Source organism: Pseudorasbora parva, chromosome 9 (assembly GCF_024679245.1).
Source record: "Pseudorasbora parva isolate DD20220531a chromosome 9, ASM2467924v1, whole genome shotgun sequence".
Classification (NCBI taxonomy): domain Eukaryota; kingdom Metazoa; phylum Chordata; class Actinopteri; order Cypriniformes; family Gobionidae; genus Pseudorasbora; species Pseudorasbora parva.
Genome location: NC_090180.1, coordinates 24,509,507 through 24,530,323, shown reverse-complemented (window position 1 = coordinate 24,530,323; position 20,817 = coordinate 24,509,507). Strand labels below are relative to the sequence as shown.

The window sequence follows — 20,817 nt, the reverse complement described above, 5'->3', positions numbered from 1 at the left end:
TTCTTATAAGATTATATTGGAATCTCTCTCTGTCTCTATCTCTCTCTCTCTATCTCTCTATCTCTATCTCCCTTTCTATTCTCTCTCTTTCTATTCTCTCTCTATCTCTCTCTCTCTCTCTCTGTCTCTCTCTCTCTCTCTCTCTATCTCTCTCTGCGCTTGTGGACCCTGGATGGTTGTGGCATACTAATCCCTGTCATGTGCGGTTCTGATTAGTCGTGGGTGGGGGTGAGGTGGGGCCGGGGGCCTTGGTCTTTCGCCCTCCAGCTGGTAGTTGTCGCGCTGTTTTAATGCTTTACATATTAGGTGAGGTGCACACACATTCATTTGGAGCATACAACTAGTTTAAATCAGAAAAAAAAAAAAAAAAAAAAAGGGCACATATATAGGGTAAATGTGGCGTGGACATGGCGGCCTGCATGGGCTTTGCACTGGGCAGGTTCCATGCTACACGCCATGTTTGTTTTAATGCATTATACACTAGTTGACAAACACATCAGACAACAACAACAACAAAAAACACAAAGATAGGGTCAGCGTGGCATCTATGGAACAGCTGGGGGATGGGCATGGATCTCGGGACCCTGGCGGCTCCTCACCTTGATAGCCCATTGCATTACAACTCTGGCAGAGGTCTATCCTATGCCATGGCCATGAGGGGTATCAAAGCTTTATAATACCTTGTTATTAATAGCTGATCAATATTACCATTATTATAATTATTTTTATTGTTATTATTATTAAAATCATTGTTACCACTACTATTATTATCACTATTAATGACTTTATCAATATCTATCATTATTAATATTATTATTACTTTTACTACTATTGTTTTTATTTGTCCTCTTCCTGACCCCTTTAACCTTCCCCTCATTCCGGATGAAAAGAGTATATTTGTATATATGTTTGTCATTACTACTACTGATAATACTATTAATACTATTTGTCATTTCTAATTAATTGGATTTATCATTATTATTGTTATTATTATTAATATTGCTATTACTATTGCTGTTGTCACCTTATTTATACACATATATTTTTTGGTTATGTCTGTTGTACTTCCCTACATGATTCTTTATTCATACATTAACACTCCCACACCAGTTACACGCACAAACACACACACACACACACACACACATACATACATACACACGCACACATCGTACTGGCATGTTTATGTTTTGTTGGCCCTTGTATTTGTATTTTGCATCTTACTTCTCTTTTGTAAATATTGTACTTGTCTGTTTGCATAATAAAAAAAAAAAAAAAAAAAAAAATATTACTCTTACCTGACACTGATATTAAAATCATTTTTGCGGTTTCTGTGATTTGGCTTTATTTATTTATTTATTTTAATTTAATAAAAATATTGAATGCCACACATTAAAATAAAAACAAGCATGCTTTTTGCGGCATAAGACTGGTGAACAATCACAAGCTATGATAGGTCAAAAACACAAAGAGAAGTGTAAGGGTAATACAACATCAGCATTTGGACGGTATTCTGCACTCATTTTGAAATTGACATTTGACATCATCTGACATAAAATTAATGAATAAAATGTAATTGATCTCAGAGATGTGAGTGTTGTGGTTCCTGGTCATAGCAGCACCAGTTGCTGCAGTTAATGAGGTGAATTCAAATGACTTTGACATAGTCCCTTTATTTTTTCCCATATTAAATGACTATTGCCTGCTGTGCACAGTTAAGCTGATGCCACCAGGGTCACAAAAAAAAGTAGTGTGTGTAACTTAAATAAGAAGATTAATGCCTTTTGTTTAAGGACAAAAATGAGAACCAATAAGCTACCGGTATATAGAATAATCAGAAGGTGGAAGTGTAGGCTTATTTAGTAACCAGGTTGGACATGTCCTAGGGAACACTGTTTTGAAGATTAAACTATTGTTGTTATTGCAAAACAGTGTTTTCAGACAGTGAAATAAAAACAATGTTCTCTCACTGTTTAGATTTTGTGTCTGTCATTCCCCTCCCCCCTCACTCTCCCTCTCTCAGGATCACTCTATGTGTGTGTGTGTGTGTGTGTGTGTGTGTGTGTGTGTGTGTGTGTGTGTGTGTGTGTGTGTGTGTGTGGAGGGGGTCTCTCTCACTCTGTGTGTGTCACCTTGTCTCTTGTTTTTTTCATAATTTAACCCTTTCATATCATAGGCTATCAGGAATATCTAACACTTTATTGTGAAAAATAAGTTAAAATAAGTTAAAAATAAAATTTCACATTAATTTATAAAAGTGGCTGTTTATAATAAACTTCCATAAATTATATGCACGCATATCACTCTTACCTGACACTGATATTAAAATCATTGTTGCAGTCTTTGTGATTTGGCTTAATTTATTTTTAAGAGAAGTGTAAGGATAATACAACTTCAGCATTTGGACATTATTCTGCACTCATTTTGAAATTGACATTTGACATCATCTGACATAAAATTAATGAATAAAATGTAATTGATCTCATAGATGTGACTGTTGTGGTTCCTGGTCATAGCAGCACCAGTTGCTGCAGTTAATAAGGTGAATTCAAATGACTTTGACATAGTCCTTTTATTTTTTTCCCATATTAAATGCCTATTGGCCTGCTGTGCACAGTTAAGCTGATGCCACCGGGGAGGCGGTGCCACCGGCTTGGGCCCGTCATCGCTGCTCGCAGCTTTAATTATTTTTATATTTCTTTCAAGGTTTTTGCCCCTTTTGGGGCCCTTACCATGCTCGAAAACTCTTGAAACTTTGCACAAGCATCAGAATGCGTGGCCTTCAGGGCCGGGCTGAAGATGGTACCTGGGCATGGTAGGGAGGCTCAACAGCGCCCCCTTGAATGCGATATTTAAATCAGTCCATAAATCAAAAATGCTTGCACGTATATATATGATACTTGGTACACATTTAGAGCTTTTCGGGTGGAACAACTTTCGTGCTCATAGTTGTAGGTCAGCCAAACAGGAAGTGAGCTATTATGGTTTGTTTGAAAATGTTTAAATTGTTTGAATTTAACATACTCCTCCTAGACGATTCACCCGATCAGCACCAAACTCGGTCAGCATGAAGTCAAGACACTGAGGATGCTAAATTGCAAGCAACTTTTTGATATCTCAAACGGTTAGGCCATGGCGAAGAGACAATTTTATGGCGAGAAAAGGGAAACAGGAAGTGTGTTATAACTTTTGCATACATTAATTCATTTTGATGAAACTTCAGCTGTGTGTTCGTTGTAAAGAGGTTGATCACATGGATATTACTTTTCTGAGTCAAAGTTATAGTGCCACCAACTGGCAACAGGAAGTGTGTCACTTTCAAAATGGCTTTAAATCCCCATCTCATTTTCACCCAATTTACTTCAAACTTCATCAGAATAATGTCAAAACATGACAGATATAGACATATGAATGGATGCCTGATTTTTGAAATACTATTGTCATGGCAATGTGTCAAAGTCTAATAACCTTTTTTGGTGTTTTTGAGACTCTTAGCATGCTTGAAATTGCATTAAACTCAACACACACATCAGACATGCTGTCTAAAAGATGCAAGCAAAGACTCAGAAACGGGCGTTGTAGAGGGGCTCAGTAGCGCCATCTTTTGTCCAAAGTGGGGGGGTTAGTTTTATCTACATTCACCAAACATGGTATATATATTGTAGTCTTCGAGCCGGACAACTTTCTAATTTACAATCATTAGCTTTGACTAACAGGAAGTCAGATAATTTGGTTGGAAGATAACAAAAACTGGAAAGCGAGCTCTGAGTTTTTACCCTCTCCTCAAAAGTGATTCATTCCTTATCTCCTCCAAACTCGGACAACATGAAGTAAATATACAGAAGATGCTAAAATGCGAACGGTTATTGGATATCTCAAACGGTGTTCCCTTAGCAAAAGCCTAAAAAAGACAAAAGAATGGCACCAGTGCCTGGTTCATAAATAAGGCTATACTCCCACCTGCTGGTTATTCTATTTATCACACAGTTTTTTTGTTTAGTTTTTTTCTCACTTAAATGACCACTAGAGGGCAATATTGTATAAGTTTTCACGCAAAAAACCTTGCCTCTGTGTGTGTGTGTGTGTGAATGGTTTTCTAACCTGGTGGGGACTTAAACCTGAATGCAAATAGACTAATGGGGACTTCCCAATGGGTACAAAAGCTTATAAATCATACAAGATGAGTTCTTTTGAAAATGTGAAAATGCAGAAAGTTTTGTGTGATGGGTAGGTTTTGGGGTAGGAGCAGTGTAGGAGGACAGAATATATGGTTTGTACAGCATAAAAAACATTACGTCTATGCTGAGTCCCCAAAAAGATAGTGAACAAGACATGAGTGTGTGTGTGTGTGTGTGTGTGTGTGTGTGTGTGTGTGGAGGGGGTCTCTCTCACTCTGTGTGTGTGTCACCTTGTCTCTTGTTTTTTCATAATTTAACCCTTTCATATCATAGGCGATCACAAATATCTTTATCACCACTTTATTGTGAAAAATAAGTAAAAAACAAAAACATATATCTTTAATTAAATACTGGTCTTCTGAACTTACAAAATGTTGAGCTGCAAAAAATACATTTGCACATAATTGAAAGTGATATCCTAATACTTTTAATTGCTTTCTATAACATGGGCTTTAAAGACGGTCATGTGCTGTGTTTGCAAAGATCACGTATGACACGTCTTTAAACTAATTATTTATTGATAGAATTCAAATGGATAAAAAAAAAAAAAAATCACATGTATTTATAAAAGTGGCTGTTTATAATCATCATATAATCATAAACATCCATAAATTATTTGCACGCATATTACTCTTACCTGACACTGATATTAAAATCATTGTTGCGGTTTCTGTGATTTGGCTTAATTAATTAATTTATTTTTATTTAAAAAAATATTGAATGCCACACATATTGAAATAAAAACAAGCATGCTTTTTGCGGCATAAGACTGGTGAACAATCACAAGCTACGGTAGGTCAAAAACACAAAGAGAAGTGTAAGGATAATACAACAGGATTTGGACGGTATTCTGCACTCATTTTGAAATTGACATTTGACATCATCTGACATAAAATTAATGAATACAGTGTAATTGATCTCATAGAAGTGACTGTTGTGGTTCCTGGTCATAGCAGCACCAGTTGCTGCAGTTAATGAGGTGAATTCAAAGGACTTTGACATTAGTCCTTTTATTTTTTTTCCATATTAAATGCCTATTGCGCTGCTCGCAGCTTTAATAATAATAATAATAATAATAATAATAATAATAATAATAATAATAATAATAATAATTATTATTATTATTATTATTATTATTATTATTATTATTATTATTATTATTATTATTATTATTATTATTGGTCAGCAGCCATATCACCCTGTACCCAAAGACTGGTTTCCCACTGAAGCTAAGCAGGGCTGAGCCTGGTCAGTACATGGATGGGAGACCAACTGGGAAAACCAGGAAGCTGCTGATAGAGGTGTTAGTGAGGCCAGCAGAGGGTGCGCAACCTGTGGTCTGTGTGGGACCTAACGCCCCAGTATAGTGATGGGGACACTGTACTGTCAAAAAGCACCGTCCTTCGGATGAGACGTTAAGCCGAGGTCCTGACTCTCTGTGGTAAATCCCAAGATGTTCTTCGATAAAGAGTAGGGGTGTAACCCCAGCATCCTGGACAAATTTGCCCATTAGCCTCTGTCCATCATGTCCATTGAGGAGATTCCCCCCTTCCATTTGTAAAGTGCTTTGAGTGTCTAGAAAAGTGCTATATAAATGTAACAAATTATTATTATTTTTATTATTATTATTATTATTATTATTATTATTATTATTTTACAGCCAGTCACCTGAGCTATAAACATACTATAACTAAGCAGTCTGGAGCCACAGGAAAATATATTGGCTGATAGTCCAAGGCTAGAAACTATTCTGAGCTTTGATATGTAAAGGTTCATCTTACTGAACCAATAATGAACCGATCACAACAAATATTCTTTCAACACGATAATTGGTGCCATTTTGATTAAGATTTGCTAATGCAAGAAACAAAAGACTCAGCACATCACAGAAGTTTGAGGTTTATATTTATTTTTTTCATCTTGAAAAGTCTCGTGACAATCAGCATACTTTTTTCAAACATTACTGTACAGATAATCGAACACTCAGTGCAATAAGAAAAAGGACATAGGCTTTATACCTGTCACAGTGCACATTTTACATACAAAGAGATTGTACATTGTTACTTTCCAAACTACACCCTCTGGCTATAAGAGAGTGAATTTCAAACAATCATCTTTATTGTTGATCTGCATACAGCAAAGCTTGGCACACATACAAATAAACAGGCTACAACATCTCAGAACCTCCATGTTTTTGAGACTGCAAACCAAGTGTTACCTCGGTTATTTGTTCCCCTTAACCTCTAATCTTGGATCAGCTTACTCAACCTCTTTGACTACTACGAGGAAAATAACATTTTGGACCATGTGTCTCATACTGGATCTCAAACGTTATTTCAGCTGTTTAATTGTTTTATTTCTCCCCCAAATTCAGAACACCTGTAAACTAGCAACCGGTACACAATACCTTTACCCCTGATAGTTTACAATCTTTGTGACCTCTCATCCAGTGTGACCCAGTTACAGTGAGTACCGGTCTCCAAGGCAACACATTTTGTACAGGCATCAGTTTCAAACATGGAGGTCAAAGGGAGGAATGAGAAAGGGGGATGGGGAGGGGATTTTACTACATGATCCAAGTACTTTGGCAATGCAATGCTGCATTTGTTGTGCAAATAAATTACCAATTGAACTGATCTGAGAGGTTGAGGTAGAGGGAGAACTGTGTGTATCCAGGTAAAGGATTGTGGAATTGCAGCTCTCTTGTGTACAGCCTCTGTACTTTATGCAGCCATAATTCCTGTTACCAGACCATGTGGCCATGTGTACTACATACAATAGCTGAAAGCTATCTGTCATTGGTTTGTGTTGCTAATACAAATATTGTGTCTGTCTGAAAAGTCCAATCAATCTACTTCATTAATGTATGATAAAAAATGGCACAGTCATTCTATACAAGACCATTGCACACACAAAAAAAAAATTCTTCTCATTTTACAATGGTCCATGTACACAATTTTTCAATAATGCTGAGATGCAAAAAATACAACTTTGATATTCCAGATTGTCATTAATCTCTGGGTGACCATCCTTGCTGTGCACTTTGGAGGATTCTCACTGGCACCTGCCAGCTATTGCCACAGACCCAAAGAGGAGAGGGTCACCCCTTGATTTTACAGCTCTTTACATGCCATGTACACACAGAGCAGTTACAACATCCCTTAAGATACATTTTTTCTTTCACACAGAAAATAACTGTTTCTATGTGCAATGACTTGACCTTTAATCAGAGCAAGTCATACTCTCTGAAACCTACCACAATAGAATGTAAAGGCTCAACAGATGAAATTGTGGTTAAAATGATAAAATCCTTCTCGAAGGACTTTTGATAAATGCTTGATCTGTTTATTTCTTAATATTAGACATTCAAATAAATTATCTAATAATGTGTGAAAAGGCAGCGAGAAGTAAGCTAGCCCTAATCCAATTACCATAACATCCAGTGTTAAAATAGATTTCATTCAGTGTGGTCAAATACCACAGAAAGGTCCTTTCTGGAGGTCTTGACATAGAAAGCTATTGATGAAAAGATACTGACTGTGTATTGCGATGTTAGAATATAAATAAACATTGAAATAAATTAAAGGTAGAAAACCAACGATTGCATTGGACTAACTCTACATAATCTTTGCAAAGATATTGCATTTAATTTAGAAAATATCTATTGATGCTAGGTCATTTAGGAATCCCACTGAGTATAAAAATATTAGATATTAACAATGATACGAAAACCTCATAGACTGCAACCTCTGAAATATTGCTATATTAACCCCACCCACCCACCCTAAGGTGGGAGCACACTGTGATTGGCTTCAACCCTGCCTGAAAATAAAGGGCAGCGCATGACCCTAAAGTGCTCTCAAGACCAAGTCAAATAGCCGTGTCCCAGAAGACAGTAGTCTGAGTTGGGTAGGGAGGTGGGCTGTACTTTTTCGCCCCGTTGGTTTTCCTCCAACTGGGCATGGTAGGGAGGCTTTCTTTTTTGCATGGGCTACGGTCAGGAAGCCTTTGACGAGATCGTATCTCCCGGCAGAGGCGTTGTTTCCTCTCGATCATCTCCAACATGGTGCTGTCACCATACAACCATGGCATATGGGGCATCTATAAGACACATGGAGAAGATAGGCTGTCAGTTCTGTTCTTTTACAGCTGCAAAAATAAATGTTCACTGATAAAGACAGTACCTGTTGGACATCAGAAGGCTGTCTTTGAGGTGTGCCTATTGGAGATGGTGCTACTGCTGTGGAAGAAGACCATCCTGCCTTTGAAACTGTCTTCAGGTCTGCAAAGAAAGTTTCAACAAAAGAACATGAAACATCAGCAATGACATTGTCTTTCTGGCTGAAAAAAAAAAAAATCAGCTTCAACCAGCATTTCTGTGCTGTTTCAGAATAGATCAGGCTGATTTAGGCTAATTATTGCTGGAAAAGCACATTTATAGTGAAGCGGACAACCAGCATTGCCTTTTTACAATACTGGTTTCCCAGCTGGATGGGTTGATCTGTGGGCTAGTCAGGCTGAGATAACAGCTGAACATCATACTACAAGATATACAGTATTAGGATACAGATTTTGGCCATCAGCAGCATCAGCTGACCAGCTGGGCCATCAAACAAATTATATTCTTACCAGAGTTTGAGTTCCCCAACATTATTTTTGGACTCAAGGAAGAGCGTCCAGATAGACTGGATGACACCATGGCTGAAGTTCCAGATCCTGTGTCCTTGTCCTTTGCTTTGGGTGATTCTGTGTTATAGTTGCTTCTATCTTTCACCTCACACCAGGGTAATGTCTCAGTTGTGTGTACTCCCCTATCTTTGCAGTCCCGCCTGCTCATTACATCATTGCCATTGCTGATCCTCTCCTTGCTCCCCCACCTGCTTTCTGCACTGTGGTTGTTCTTATCCTTGTCCTGAACAGATTCTATGCCATGCTTACCACCATCTTTACTATCGCGTCGACTTTCCAAGCCTGTTCTACCCTTTTCCTTATTTTCATGTCTGGGAGGAAGGTCTATGCCACAGCAAACTTTCTCTCGACTGTCACGTCTTGTGTCTTGACCATTTCTTAGCAGTTCTTTACTGTCTTGTATGGACAAGAGTTCTGGAACAATACAACCTCTGTCTTTACTGTCCCGTCTAGTGATAGATTCTGCATTAATGCAGCCCCTGTCTTTGCTATCTCGGTGAGGCAGTACCTCAGTGCTACAGCCACGATCTTTGCTCTCTTGTCGGGGAGGGTGCTCTGGGATATTACATCCACTGTCCTTGCTGTCCCTTCTGGCTAATGGCTCAGCAGTACTGTAGCTGCAGTCCTTGCTGTCATGTCGAGATAAGGCTTCGATGCCATTTTGCTCTCTATCTTTGCTGTCCCGTCGATGCGACTTGCAATTGCTGCTGCGGTCTTTATCTCGCTTGGACTCTTTGCTGTGATGGCTCCTCTCCTTGTGCTCCCGTTTGGACTCAGAATTATGACCCTTTCCCTTGGTTTCAACTAGAAGAGATAAAACATTACAGATATTTCAGTGACTTAATCTCATGCTAAACAACTGTAGACTCTTCACACTGATGTGATGTGGTGAGATTTCGATTGTCCAGTTTAGACGTTCTACTAACTATGTTTAACTTTGCAACTACATTTCAACTAACTCACTTTAGCATATAAGTAGACTGTCTGAATAATATCTGCTAACTCCCATCAAGGCCACAGGAGGGGATTTGTGAATAGCAACGAAACAACATAATGAACGCTGGTAGGTCACGTTATAATGACATGGCAGATGAATTACATTCATAAGGTTCTTCTTAATTCTTAAGGAATGCAATTATGAGGCAACCTAAGTAACTTAGCAAGATATGTCAATTATTCTACTAAACCTAACCTTAAAGGTGTAGTATGTATAATTGAAAGCATTGTTTCAACGCTCATGAAGGTTGCCAGATTGAGGACATGCAAATGCGATCTCTGACTCATTTTATTTGCAATACACAGTTTTTTCTGCCAACTGGTGTCGAAAATACTAGGTAAATTGGCAGTGCACATTACAAAGTAGAATAAGTGGCTACAGCATAGTTTTTGTTGTTGTTGTTTGAACTTGGCATATTTCCTAAAACTCTGCAAAAGTATTGTGGTATTTTAATGCTTTAGCACAGTCAAAAATATTACATACAGCACAAATTCTACTAATAATCTAAGGACAGTAATTTGACAATATAGTGAGTTGCAAAGTTAGAAAAATGTCTAAAGTGATTATCAAAATTATGTGTAACTATTTTCTATTGCAGTATTGGTATTTGGTCACTAGATGTCACAATAATACTTATGGATTCATGTATGGGTTTGTTGTCCACTCTGTGTGGTGTGTTGTGACAGGTGTAGCACACACATTAAATATGGGCTGCACAATATGTTTCACCCTCTTCTGGGCATATGTAAAGTATATTGGTGTTTCTTTGAAAAGATGTAAATAGAATTTAAAAAAGTAGGCTATATTATCACATTACCTACAATTGGCCGATTGAATCAATCAATCCATACAATGAAACTCTTTGGGGTCAAATGTTGTTTTGGATTTGAATGAATGTCCCAAAAAATAATTATATATTTTTCTCATATCTACAGTCACTGAAGGTTTCTGCCTTCTGTATACTGCCAGGTAGTATTATTTAAATATGCGGTAGGCCTGTTCTTTGCTTACAACACAATCAATGAGTCGGTTCATAAATAGGTCACACACTGTTTTCCACAGATGATACTCTTGCTTCAGAACAGCCCTAAACTGTGCCAACGCAGTCTTTGCATGGTACAACATACAGGTGCAGCACAGGTGTAAGACCATAATGGGCCATATGGAAATGAGCACAATCAACCATTCAACAACAACGGAAACGCATTCATGAGTAAACAGGTAAAGACATAAAAGCTACATGGCAACCAGGCAACACCAACAAAACACCAAAATAGATTTTAGAAATGAGTAAGGAAATAAAGAACTGGAGCAAATGCTTTAGTCTAAAAAACAACTAATCTCAATATGAGCTGAGTGAGCTTCAAGTTAAAGGCTTGATTGTTTTTTATTTAAATACAGTACATGTCTGTGCAGGTAGCACTGCTCACAGGCTTTGCACGTTCATTCCACTGAGTGTGGAGAGTTTCACACATTCACTGCAATCGGGCTGCCGTGACCTGCATCGGGATTGGTCTTTAGCTCCTTTGAGGGAGACTCTGCAGGGAGGACCCAACCCCCCCACCCCCCCACCCCCCGCCCTACCAGGATGAGCAATCAACTCTACATGTGTGCTACTTTATCTTTAGTCCTCTTTTCGATGAGCAGTAATGTGCTTCTGCATTTGAAGTGAATCTTCAATGGAGTGAACTGATATCAAGCATTCTTGACAATCTGACCTTTTTTGAGAGGTGCTGCCAGAAGTGAAATACAATTACTAACAAATGACAATTCACAATTTACATAAAGTAATGACAGTTGACATGTATGGAGAGATTGCAATCACAGGTTTTTTTTTCCAATATTATGCTCTGAGGCTACAATCAGTGCATTGATGATGCAAAAACAGGCAAAATAAAGCAATAAGCCAAAGAAGGCTGTGCATTAAATTAATTGTACCATGGGTAATATCTTTTGCTTACTTTTTAGCCTGCACTTATGAAAATGTAAGTAAGACATATAAAATTGTCTGCAAGAAAAAAATCATTATTCTTCAGCAGGTGCAGATATTAAATATGATCTCACATAATCAGATAATTCACTACTTATGGAAAATATTCACAGTGAATAACAGACACTACCTTAAAAACCACCACATGCTGATAAACACTTGTGTACCTTTTTAAAGACTTAAAAATAGGTCATATTTCTCATATTTTCATTTTTTTTTTTTTTTTTTTTTTTTTTTTGTATTGGTGAACTAAATAACTTTTTGCAGAGCAGTTGTTAAGAATTGTTTACATATTAAAAGAAACATGCTAGTTTAATGCATCAGCAGCAGGTCTGGGGAATGAACAGTTACTGTTTTAGTCTCTTAATCTCTCTGGATTAAATTTTATGATCTATGTCCGTCTGTAAAAATCTGATTAAACTTTTGTGCAGAGAGAAGCATGCCACACGGTCTGTGCTAAAAATTCTTTGAATAATTATAATTATGGCAAGGTGTTAGTTCCAACACAGAGTGTCTTTGAATATATACCCAGATAGCAAAATTGCTCTGGCCCAGATCCGGCCCACACTTTACACTTTCATCTGGCCCACTACCCGCGTGGAATGATGGCACTTGGGCGGTCCGCTCCCGTTTGCCAGATTTAGGCCGCAATCAAGCCATAGCAACGCCGCATGTCAGCCATGAACAAAACGCATGAAGCAGAACTGGCCCACATCTGGCCCAGATAGCAAAATTGCTCTGGCCCAGATCCGGCCCACACTTGACACTTTCATCTGGCCCACTACCCGCGTGGAATGATGGCACTTGGGCGGTCCACTCCCGTTTGTCAGATTTAGGCCACAATCAAGCCATAGCAACGCCGCATGTCAGCCATGAACAAAACGCATGAAGCAGAACTGGCCCACATCTGGCCCAGATAGCAAAATTGCTCTGGCCCAGATCCGGCCCACACTTGACACTTTCATCTGGCCCACTACCCGCGTGGAATGATGGCACTTGGGCGGTCCACTCCCGTTTGTCAGATTTAGGCCACAATCAAGCCATAACAACGCCGCATGTCAGCCATGAACAAAACGCATGAAGCAGAACTGGCCCACATCTGGCCCAGATAGCAAAATTGCTCTGGCCCAGATCCGGCCCACGCTTTACACTTTCATCTGGCCCACTACCCGCGTGGAATGATGGCACTTGGGCGGTCCACTCCCGTTTGTCAGATTTAGGCCACAATCAAGCCATAGCAACGCCGCATGTCAGCCATGAACAAAACGCATGAAGCAGAACTGGCCCACATCTGGCCCAGATAGCAAAATTGCTCTGGCCCAGATCCGGCCCACACTTTACACTTTTATCTGGCCCACTACCCGCGTGGAATGATGGCACTTGGGCGGTCCGCTCCCGTTTGCCAGATTTAGGCCGCAATCAAGCCATAGCAACGCCGCATGTCAGCGATGAACAAAACGCATGAAGCAGAACTGCCCCCAGGATTTAACGGATTAACAACTTTCATGGGTAAATTAATAAAATACAACTAAACAGTGTAGGACAGGAGTCTCTCACTCAATCCCCATACTATTTTCTCTCAGTCCCTGCAATTTTCCCCAAATCCTCCATAGGTGCATAAAATTCTAAATGAAAATCTAATTCACATAGTAAAGCAATAACACTTTATGTTTATAGTCCACTAAACTTTCTGCTAATAAGTAACAACCTGTCAACTGCCACTCAATAATATTCGTAGACTGTCTGCTTAATATCTGCTAATACATTATTTTGATGCTCCCTCATCTTTAAGTAACTTTACAAGTATGAACACTTATTCTACTAGCACTAACCCTAAACCCTTACAGTCTAATATTACTCAAATTGGAGTTCATTGATATGTAGTTGCAAATTAATGAGTTAGTTGACATGTAGTTGCAAATGTAATTTATAGGTAGTAGAATGTCTGAAGCAGGGTACCGTAATAAAGTGTGACCATAAAATTACCTAAAAAATACTCAAAGTCTTTGTACTGGTTTAAAGAGCTCATACTGGTTGTATGAAAATGCCATATGAAAAGGTAATGCAGGATTTAAAATGTTTTTAAAAGACATAAGAGCACAAATTTAGCAGATAAAGTGGCTGTTTCGTTGGCTGTTTGTAAAAACTGCTGTTTTTTTCAACATCGCGTCATATTACGTCACGAGAGGGAGTCGTCTGCCAAGCTCTGCATTGCCTCAGTGCAGAATAGGTTGGTATTCTGTAGTAATCAGAGTATTTTCAGTAGTTTTTTGTATTTAAATATATCATTGTCATGGAAAATTATTGTGTCCAGCCTGTCAGGACATTGAGTCCACAGATTTTCTTTAAAAAAAAAAGTTAGAAAAGCTGCATTGTGGCGTTTTGTGCAGGTGAAGAGACGGGACTTCACTTCTGCGTCTGCTTTGACACACGCGGTGGTGTGTGTATGTGTGTGTGTGTTCACTTTACACCGCGGATTATCAGCGATATGATGGAGTTTAACATTGCAATACTCATGTAGTTAAAGGATAATATTAAATGATTAAACACTCACACACAATGCTTCTTGGTTATTGTTTTTACATGAATCAGTTTCAACATTGATTAATACAAAGTATGTAGGCTACATAAACACAAATGCATCATCTCACACTTTTAAAAAAAGTTAGGAATTATGTGCTGATAATGTACATATTTTATTCAAACCATATATACATATGTACATCGTTCACTCAAATACAGGTCCTTCGCAAAAAATTAGCATATGTGATAAAAGTTCATTATTTTCCATAATGTAATGATAAAAATTAAACTTTCATATATTTTAGATTGATTGCAAACCAACTGAAATATTTCAGGTCTTTTATTGTTTTAATACTGATGATTTTGGCATACAGCTCATGAAAAACCCCAAATCCCCCCCAAAAATAGCATATTTCATCCGACCAATAAAAGAAAAGTGTTTTTAATTCATAAAAAGTCATCCTTCAAATAATTATATTCAGTTATGCACTCAATACTTGGTCGGGAATCCTTTTGCAGAAATGACTGCTTCCGTGCGGTGTGGCATGGAGGCAATCAGCCTGTGGCACTGCTGAGGTGTTATGGAGGCCACAGGATGCTTCGATAGTGGCCTTAAGCTCATCCAGAGTGTTGGGTCTTGCGTCTCTCAACTTTCTCTTCACAATATCCCACAGATTCTCTATGGGGTTCAGGACAGGAGAGTTGGCAGGCCTATTGAGCACAGTAATACCATGGTCAGTAAACCATTTACCAGTGGTTTTGGTACTGTGAGCAGGTGCCAGGTCGTGCTGAAAAACAAAATCTTCATCTCCATAAAGCTTTTCAGCAGATGGAAGCATGAAGTGCTCCAAAATCTCCTGATAGCTAGCTGCATTGACCCTGCCCTTGACATGCAAAATTTGCTTTCATCTGAAAAAAGTACTTTGGACCACTGAGCAACAGTCCAGTGCTGCTTCTCTGTAGCCCAAAGTGTCTTGACCTGGGGAATGCGGCACCCATTTCCTGCACACGCCTGTGCACGATGGCTCTGGATGTTTCTGTCTTCCGCAGCTTCCGCCTGGAATCAGTCCCTCTCCACAATCTCCCTCAGGGTGCGGTCAACTCTTCTCGTTGTGCAGCCTTTTTTGCCACACTTTTCCTTCGCAGAGACTTTCCACTGAGGTGCCTTGATACAGTACTCTGGGAAAAGCCTATTCGTTCAGAAATGTCTTTCTGTGTCTTACCCTCTCGCTTGAGGGTGTCAATGATGGCCTTCTGGACAGGGTCGGGTCGGCAGTCTTACCCATGTTTGCGGTTTTGAGTAATGAACCAGGCTGGGAGTTTTTAAAAGCCTCAGGAATCTTTTGCAGGTGTTTAGAGTTAATTAGTTGATTCAGATGATTAGGTTAATAGCTCATTTAGAGAACCTATTCATGATATGCTAATTTTTTGAGAGGAATATTGGGTTTTCATGAGCTGTATGCCCAAATCATCAGTATTAAAACAATAAAAGACCTGAAATATATGAAAAAATACACCAACAAAAATATATGAAAGTTTAATTTTTATCATTACATTATGGAAAATAATGAACTTTTATCACATATGCTCATTTTTTTGAGAAGGACCTGTACATACTCAAAACGTCATACATCCTCACACTATCGACGGTGAATCAGCACAGAATAAACCTATCACACAGAATGAGTGAATAAAGGATCACAAGATCACAAGAGACTCAATGTTGCTGCTAGCTTTAGATAGAAAATATTATTTGTGTGCATATGATTTGTTGAAAAGCATTGAACAGCAGCACTTTCAACAGAAACAACCAGAGAGGGAGAAAGAGCTCGCGCGTTTGTGTGTGTGTGTGTGTGTGTGTGTGTGTGTGTGTGTGTGTGCGTGCGTGTGTGTGTGTGTGTGTGTGCAAAAATGGCACTGTATGGTTGCAGCAACTGAGCTATAGCATAATAATACTCATAGATCTAGCCTGTGACATGGTTGTGCATGATTTGGCAATAGGGGACAGCCATGCTGGTGAAAATCGAGCCGACTCCCGAATGTTTTGATTTTGTATGTTTAAAAATATTGTGAGATCGGGAGGTGCGAGAAACGTGCTCGGCTCGTCTTGTTTTTCCTCACATGCTGCGAGCCACGACCATACGAGCATCCACAATATCCACGCGAGAGAAAAACATCGTCTGCGAGCTCATATGACAGCAAAAACATAAACATTTATAATTTCCACAGCCTCCGAACTGCCATTGCGATCCATTGTTTTCCTATGGTTGAAAGTCACCGCACTTATTATCTCACTTCCCTCTCATTATCTCACTTCCGGTTTGCGCATTTTTAGATGCGGAAGTAAAATTTTCTCACAAAAATGACTCAAAAAGCCTTATTAGCGAAAATCTAGGTCCTACATTATTTTTCTGTAAACTGACTCACTGGAGTCTCTAAGATGCAATATGCTCTTTAAGTCAGAAATGAATTATAGTTATTAATTAATTTTACTGAATTAATTTTGCATTAACCTTGAATACTGAATGTTTTGCACAGCAGCAAATGTGTCTTTTTGTATAACTAGTACACTTGAGCAAATGTTTAAGGTTTTGAAACTAGTAAGAAATTATTAAATTAGTCACTGAATATACTAATTGTGAAAAATAGACGATTGCACTCACTTTCTCCTGGCTCCTTGCTCTTTCTGCCGCTGGTGTTCTTTTTCAGCATGTTCCTGCCAGTGGTGAAGAGGTTGGTGAGCTCATCCAGTGGACTAGTGGGCGTCCGTGAGCGTGCCACTGAGACGTTCTGCATAGAGCCATGATGCCGTCCCCCTGAGCTTGCATCCTGTGGTGGTGATGACTTTCCATGAGGTGTGGCCGAGGCGCTGCGAGGAAGGCCTGTTGTAGGAAATGGCCCATCAAAAGGTGGTGATCGCATGAGGCTGAGGGGCGTCAAGCAGCGGCCCATACTGACAGGTGAGGGGCAGGCTGAGTGGCTGCGCTGATAACCATGTGAAGAGGATGAACTTTTATATAGGGCACAGGGCAATGGCGGTGCAGACGATCGCCCAGATACTGTTATTGTAGGAGTGGCAGTTAGCTCCCTCTCGGCACGTCTTAGGTGCGACGAAGAGGCAGAGCCAGAAGGTTCCAGAGAAGATGAGGTTGGTGACTTGCCATAAGAGCCATTCTCTAGCATAGGAAGCTTTGTTACATCAAGAGGGGTGAGTGGGGACTCGTCTGAGTTTGGCGAGCACTGAGCAGGGGCAGGCGGAAAAACCAGTAACGGTGGCCTGTGGGTCAACAAGTTTGGGAATGGGGCAGGGATATCACAAAGGGGAGTGCCTCGAGGGGTGGTACAACGGCTTAGGGAGGCATGGATATCAAGCTCAGGTGGGCAGGGTGTGGCACACTGAGAACGACAGCTTAAAATATCCCAACGTGAGTCAAACTCGTCAAGGGCAGGGTACTTCATTTCTTCATAGACAGCCTCACCAGGCTCATCCTCCTTAGAACGAGGGGTTGGTTCTCGACCCACGTTCCCAGACATCTCAATGTAGACGGGTTCATCTAAGTCTGAGTCCTGTGGGCCCTGCGGCTGAGGAGGAGAAGGGGCTTGACCATCCCTTGAGAAGATGGAAGGAGAACCTTTTGAGCCATGATTGCGGATGTAAGACTCATCAAAGGAAGTGCTCAGTTGTGTGTTGGGATTCCTCTTAGGTTTTGGTGGGGGAACTTTCCTGCAGTCCTCACTGCAGCCTTGTGTTCCAGAGTAAGGAGAAAAACATAAAGAAAGATATGAATTAGCATAGTAGCCAAGACTTTGGGTCATCTGTACATAGGATAATTTAATAACTTTAAATTATTCAGATGCCAGATGGTCCTGATGCAGCAGCTCTATCACCATCTTTATCACCAATTCCATATACACACACAGCAATATATTTTATATGGCATACAATAAAAAAAAATATGTTTTTTTTTTTTTTTTTTTAAATACACACATATGCAAACACAATCGGGGCACTCCCTCAAAAGTGACATGAGTATAGATAATAATCTTGTACACAAACTCTACTCTGAGAATAAAAATTGCACAATGCCTTAATTTCAGTACTGGGAAAAAAAATGATAATCTTTCATCATATCAAAAGAACATTTTCTCATAAACGTTTTGTGGGTGTGTAAAGAGGGAAAAGAGTAGAATTGCACCAGATTAAAGTCATTTCTCATGTTCTCTCTGTGAGTCAGTGAATCCCTTTCCACATGCCTGAAAAAAATAAAGACTATATATCTGTTAATTCTGTGAAATTGGAGACTGGTGGATCTTGAGATCTGTTTCAATGCCTCTGAAATGTGCCTTTCCTCCTGCTCTCTCTGCCTCTTCCCTCCCTATGAGTGGATGTGTTTACCCTCGCCCCCTCTCCTCCAGGGGAACTAAATCTAGGTCAATCGCTCCTCCTGAATGAATTCTGCGGTGCCTGGTCCCCCCCCCCCACACACACACACCCTCCACCCCCCCCCCATACAACTGTCCTCTGAATGAGGGACATCCCCCACTCTTAAGTGCACATTGGCTAAAGCTCTGTTGAGCTGGCTGCTAGCCCATTTCTCATTGGTTGTTGCCGCACTCTAACTTCCTGTCACCTCGCTGTGGATTGGTGGAGGCTGATGTCTGATGTCTGGATTGGTTGAGCAGCAGGGGGTTTCTGTTTCTGTGGACTGGTTGCCGTGGCATTGAGGAAGATCTGCGTGCACACTGTGATCCCTTCAAATTCTGACGAAGAGCAACTCTCACGGCATGCGTCAGTACTGCAGAAGTATAAAATACTTTTGCAGCCTACAGCTTTGATTCTTTGAAATACTTTCTGTAACTCAACACAGTTTTGGAATATTAGCCCAAAGAGTCTAATTATGTTTTGTATTTGTAAGGGTAAACATAATTTACATTAGAATGTCATATACTGTTTGACATGCATCTATGTACATGTTTCTATGTATTTCGTTTTCTTTTAATATTTTCTTTGACTTTTTTGTCCTTTTTGCCATCTTTATTGATAAAATAGTGGAGAGAGAACTGGAAATAGTAGGCTAAATGGTACTAAATGGTAATTTAGCAGGTAATTTACAGTTCAATAACAAGAACAAACCCACCTCCAGGGTAATAAACTTCAAAACTTTGTTAAGTGACATTATTGTTACAAATTACAAGAAAGCAGTTTTAACACTACACCAAATCTACCCAATTATGGGAGGGAAATTCTGTGAGATAATGTTAGGGTCAACTGCATGAACACCTTTTCTCAATGTGTAAAAATGTCCTCCTGCATCTGGAGGACTATGAAACATCACATACTACAGTATTGTTTGCACTCAGTCCAGCTAAGGTTTCACATGATTTGACTATTCCAAAGTAGGGTACTTTCCACATTGTTGACTCAGGTGTATTTGCTTTTAGGCAAGATTTGATTTAACCAATTGTTCAGCATTAGCTAGTGTAAAACTACAGAATCAGTGGATCTCAACATTTTGTGCAACAGGAAATGTGAAGCTTGGATTAAACACCATAACATCTTACCATCACACCTCTCTGGATCATCGTCTTTACACCCAGTGGGACTGAAGTCCACAGCTTCAGAGGAGATGCTGAGCTTAGTGCTGGGGTCCCGCCGGGGCTTGGGTGGGGGCTGCTTACGGGATGTGGGGCTGCCCTCCTCTTCCACTCCTCCCACGGAGTGCAGGGACTGGGAGCGTACTGTGAAACCCGGATTATAGGGGGGCTGGTGCTGGTGAGGGGACACGTGTTCCGCAGGGGCTGGCATGCTCATTGAGCCCATTCGCAGGTGCTTACCCTCAATGACCACCTCTTCCCCCCTAACAAGAGACCACACATAGAAATAATAATTTCATTAAGTTCATGAATGGATTTTAACATTAAATAATGCTCTCAAATTTTTAGTGGAACACCTAGCTGACCCTTGGGTGTCCATGCAAATCCCTGCCCTAACCCATAATCAATGTCATACACTGATTGGTCTGCACAATGCCACTTCAAATCAATCACACCTACTATTTTGCCAATTCCGTTTGGTGACAGAAATTACATTACATTTCAATATGGCAAATAAAACTGACTATTAACAGGAAAACAGCTCTTGACGATAAGACAAATAGGTTTTTGACATTCATTATGATGTCTGTGTACTGTACATTTATTTTATTTGTCAAGTCAAGTCAACTTTATTTATACAGCGCTTTTACAATGATGATTATTTCAAAGCAGCTTCACAGTGTGACCCTGTTGCAATGTTGCAACAAAGTTTTATTCAGCTGTACAGCCACTCTGGAGAACACGTGGATGTTATCACCTTTTTTATATGTCATTTAAAAACTGCAGCTGAAAATTAGCCAGCTGACCAGCACTTGCACATTTACATAAATGTTGATTAATGTGTG

At 39.7% G+C, this 20,817-nt stretch overlaps 1 protein-coding gene across 2 annotated transcripts in view; it reads right to left on the bottom strand.

Annotated features, from left to right (window-relative positions):
* Positions 1-7,975: 7,975 nt before the first annotated feature.
* The window catches only part of nyap2b (neuronal tyrosine-phosphorylated phosphoinositide-3-kinase adaptor 2b), a 57,233-nt gene continuing 44,391 nt past the window's right edge, over positions 7,976-20,817 (bottom strand). For both annotated transcript variants that reach the window (XM_067454389.1, XM_067454390.1), the window contains exons 7-11: positions 19,940-20,235; positions 17,041-18,120; positions 8,808-9,671; positions 8,363-8,460; positions 7,976-8,279 (exon numbers count right to left, since the gene is read on the bottom strand). In XM_067454389.1, coding sequence (XP_067310490.1) covers positions 8,049-8,279; positions 8,363-8,460; positions 8,808-9,671; positions 17,041-18,120; positions 19,940-20,235 — 2,569 coding nt within the window. In that variant the 3' untranslated portion in view covers positions 7,976-8,048. The remainder of the gene's footprint in view (positions 8,280-8,362; positions 8,461-8,807; positions 9,672-17,040; positions 18,121-19,939; positions 20,236-20,817) is intronic.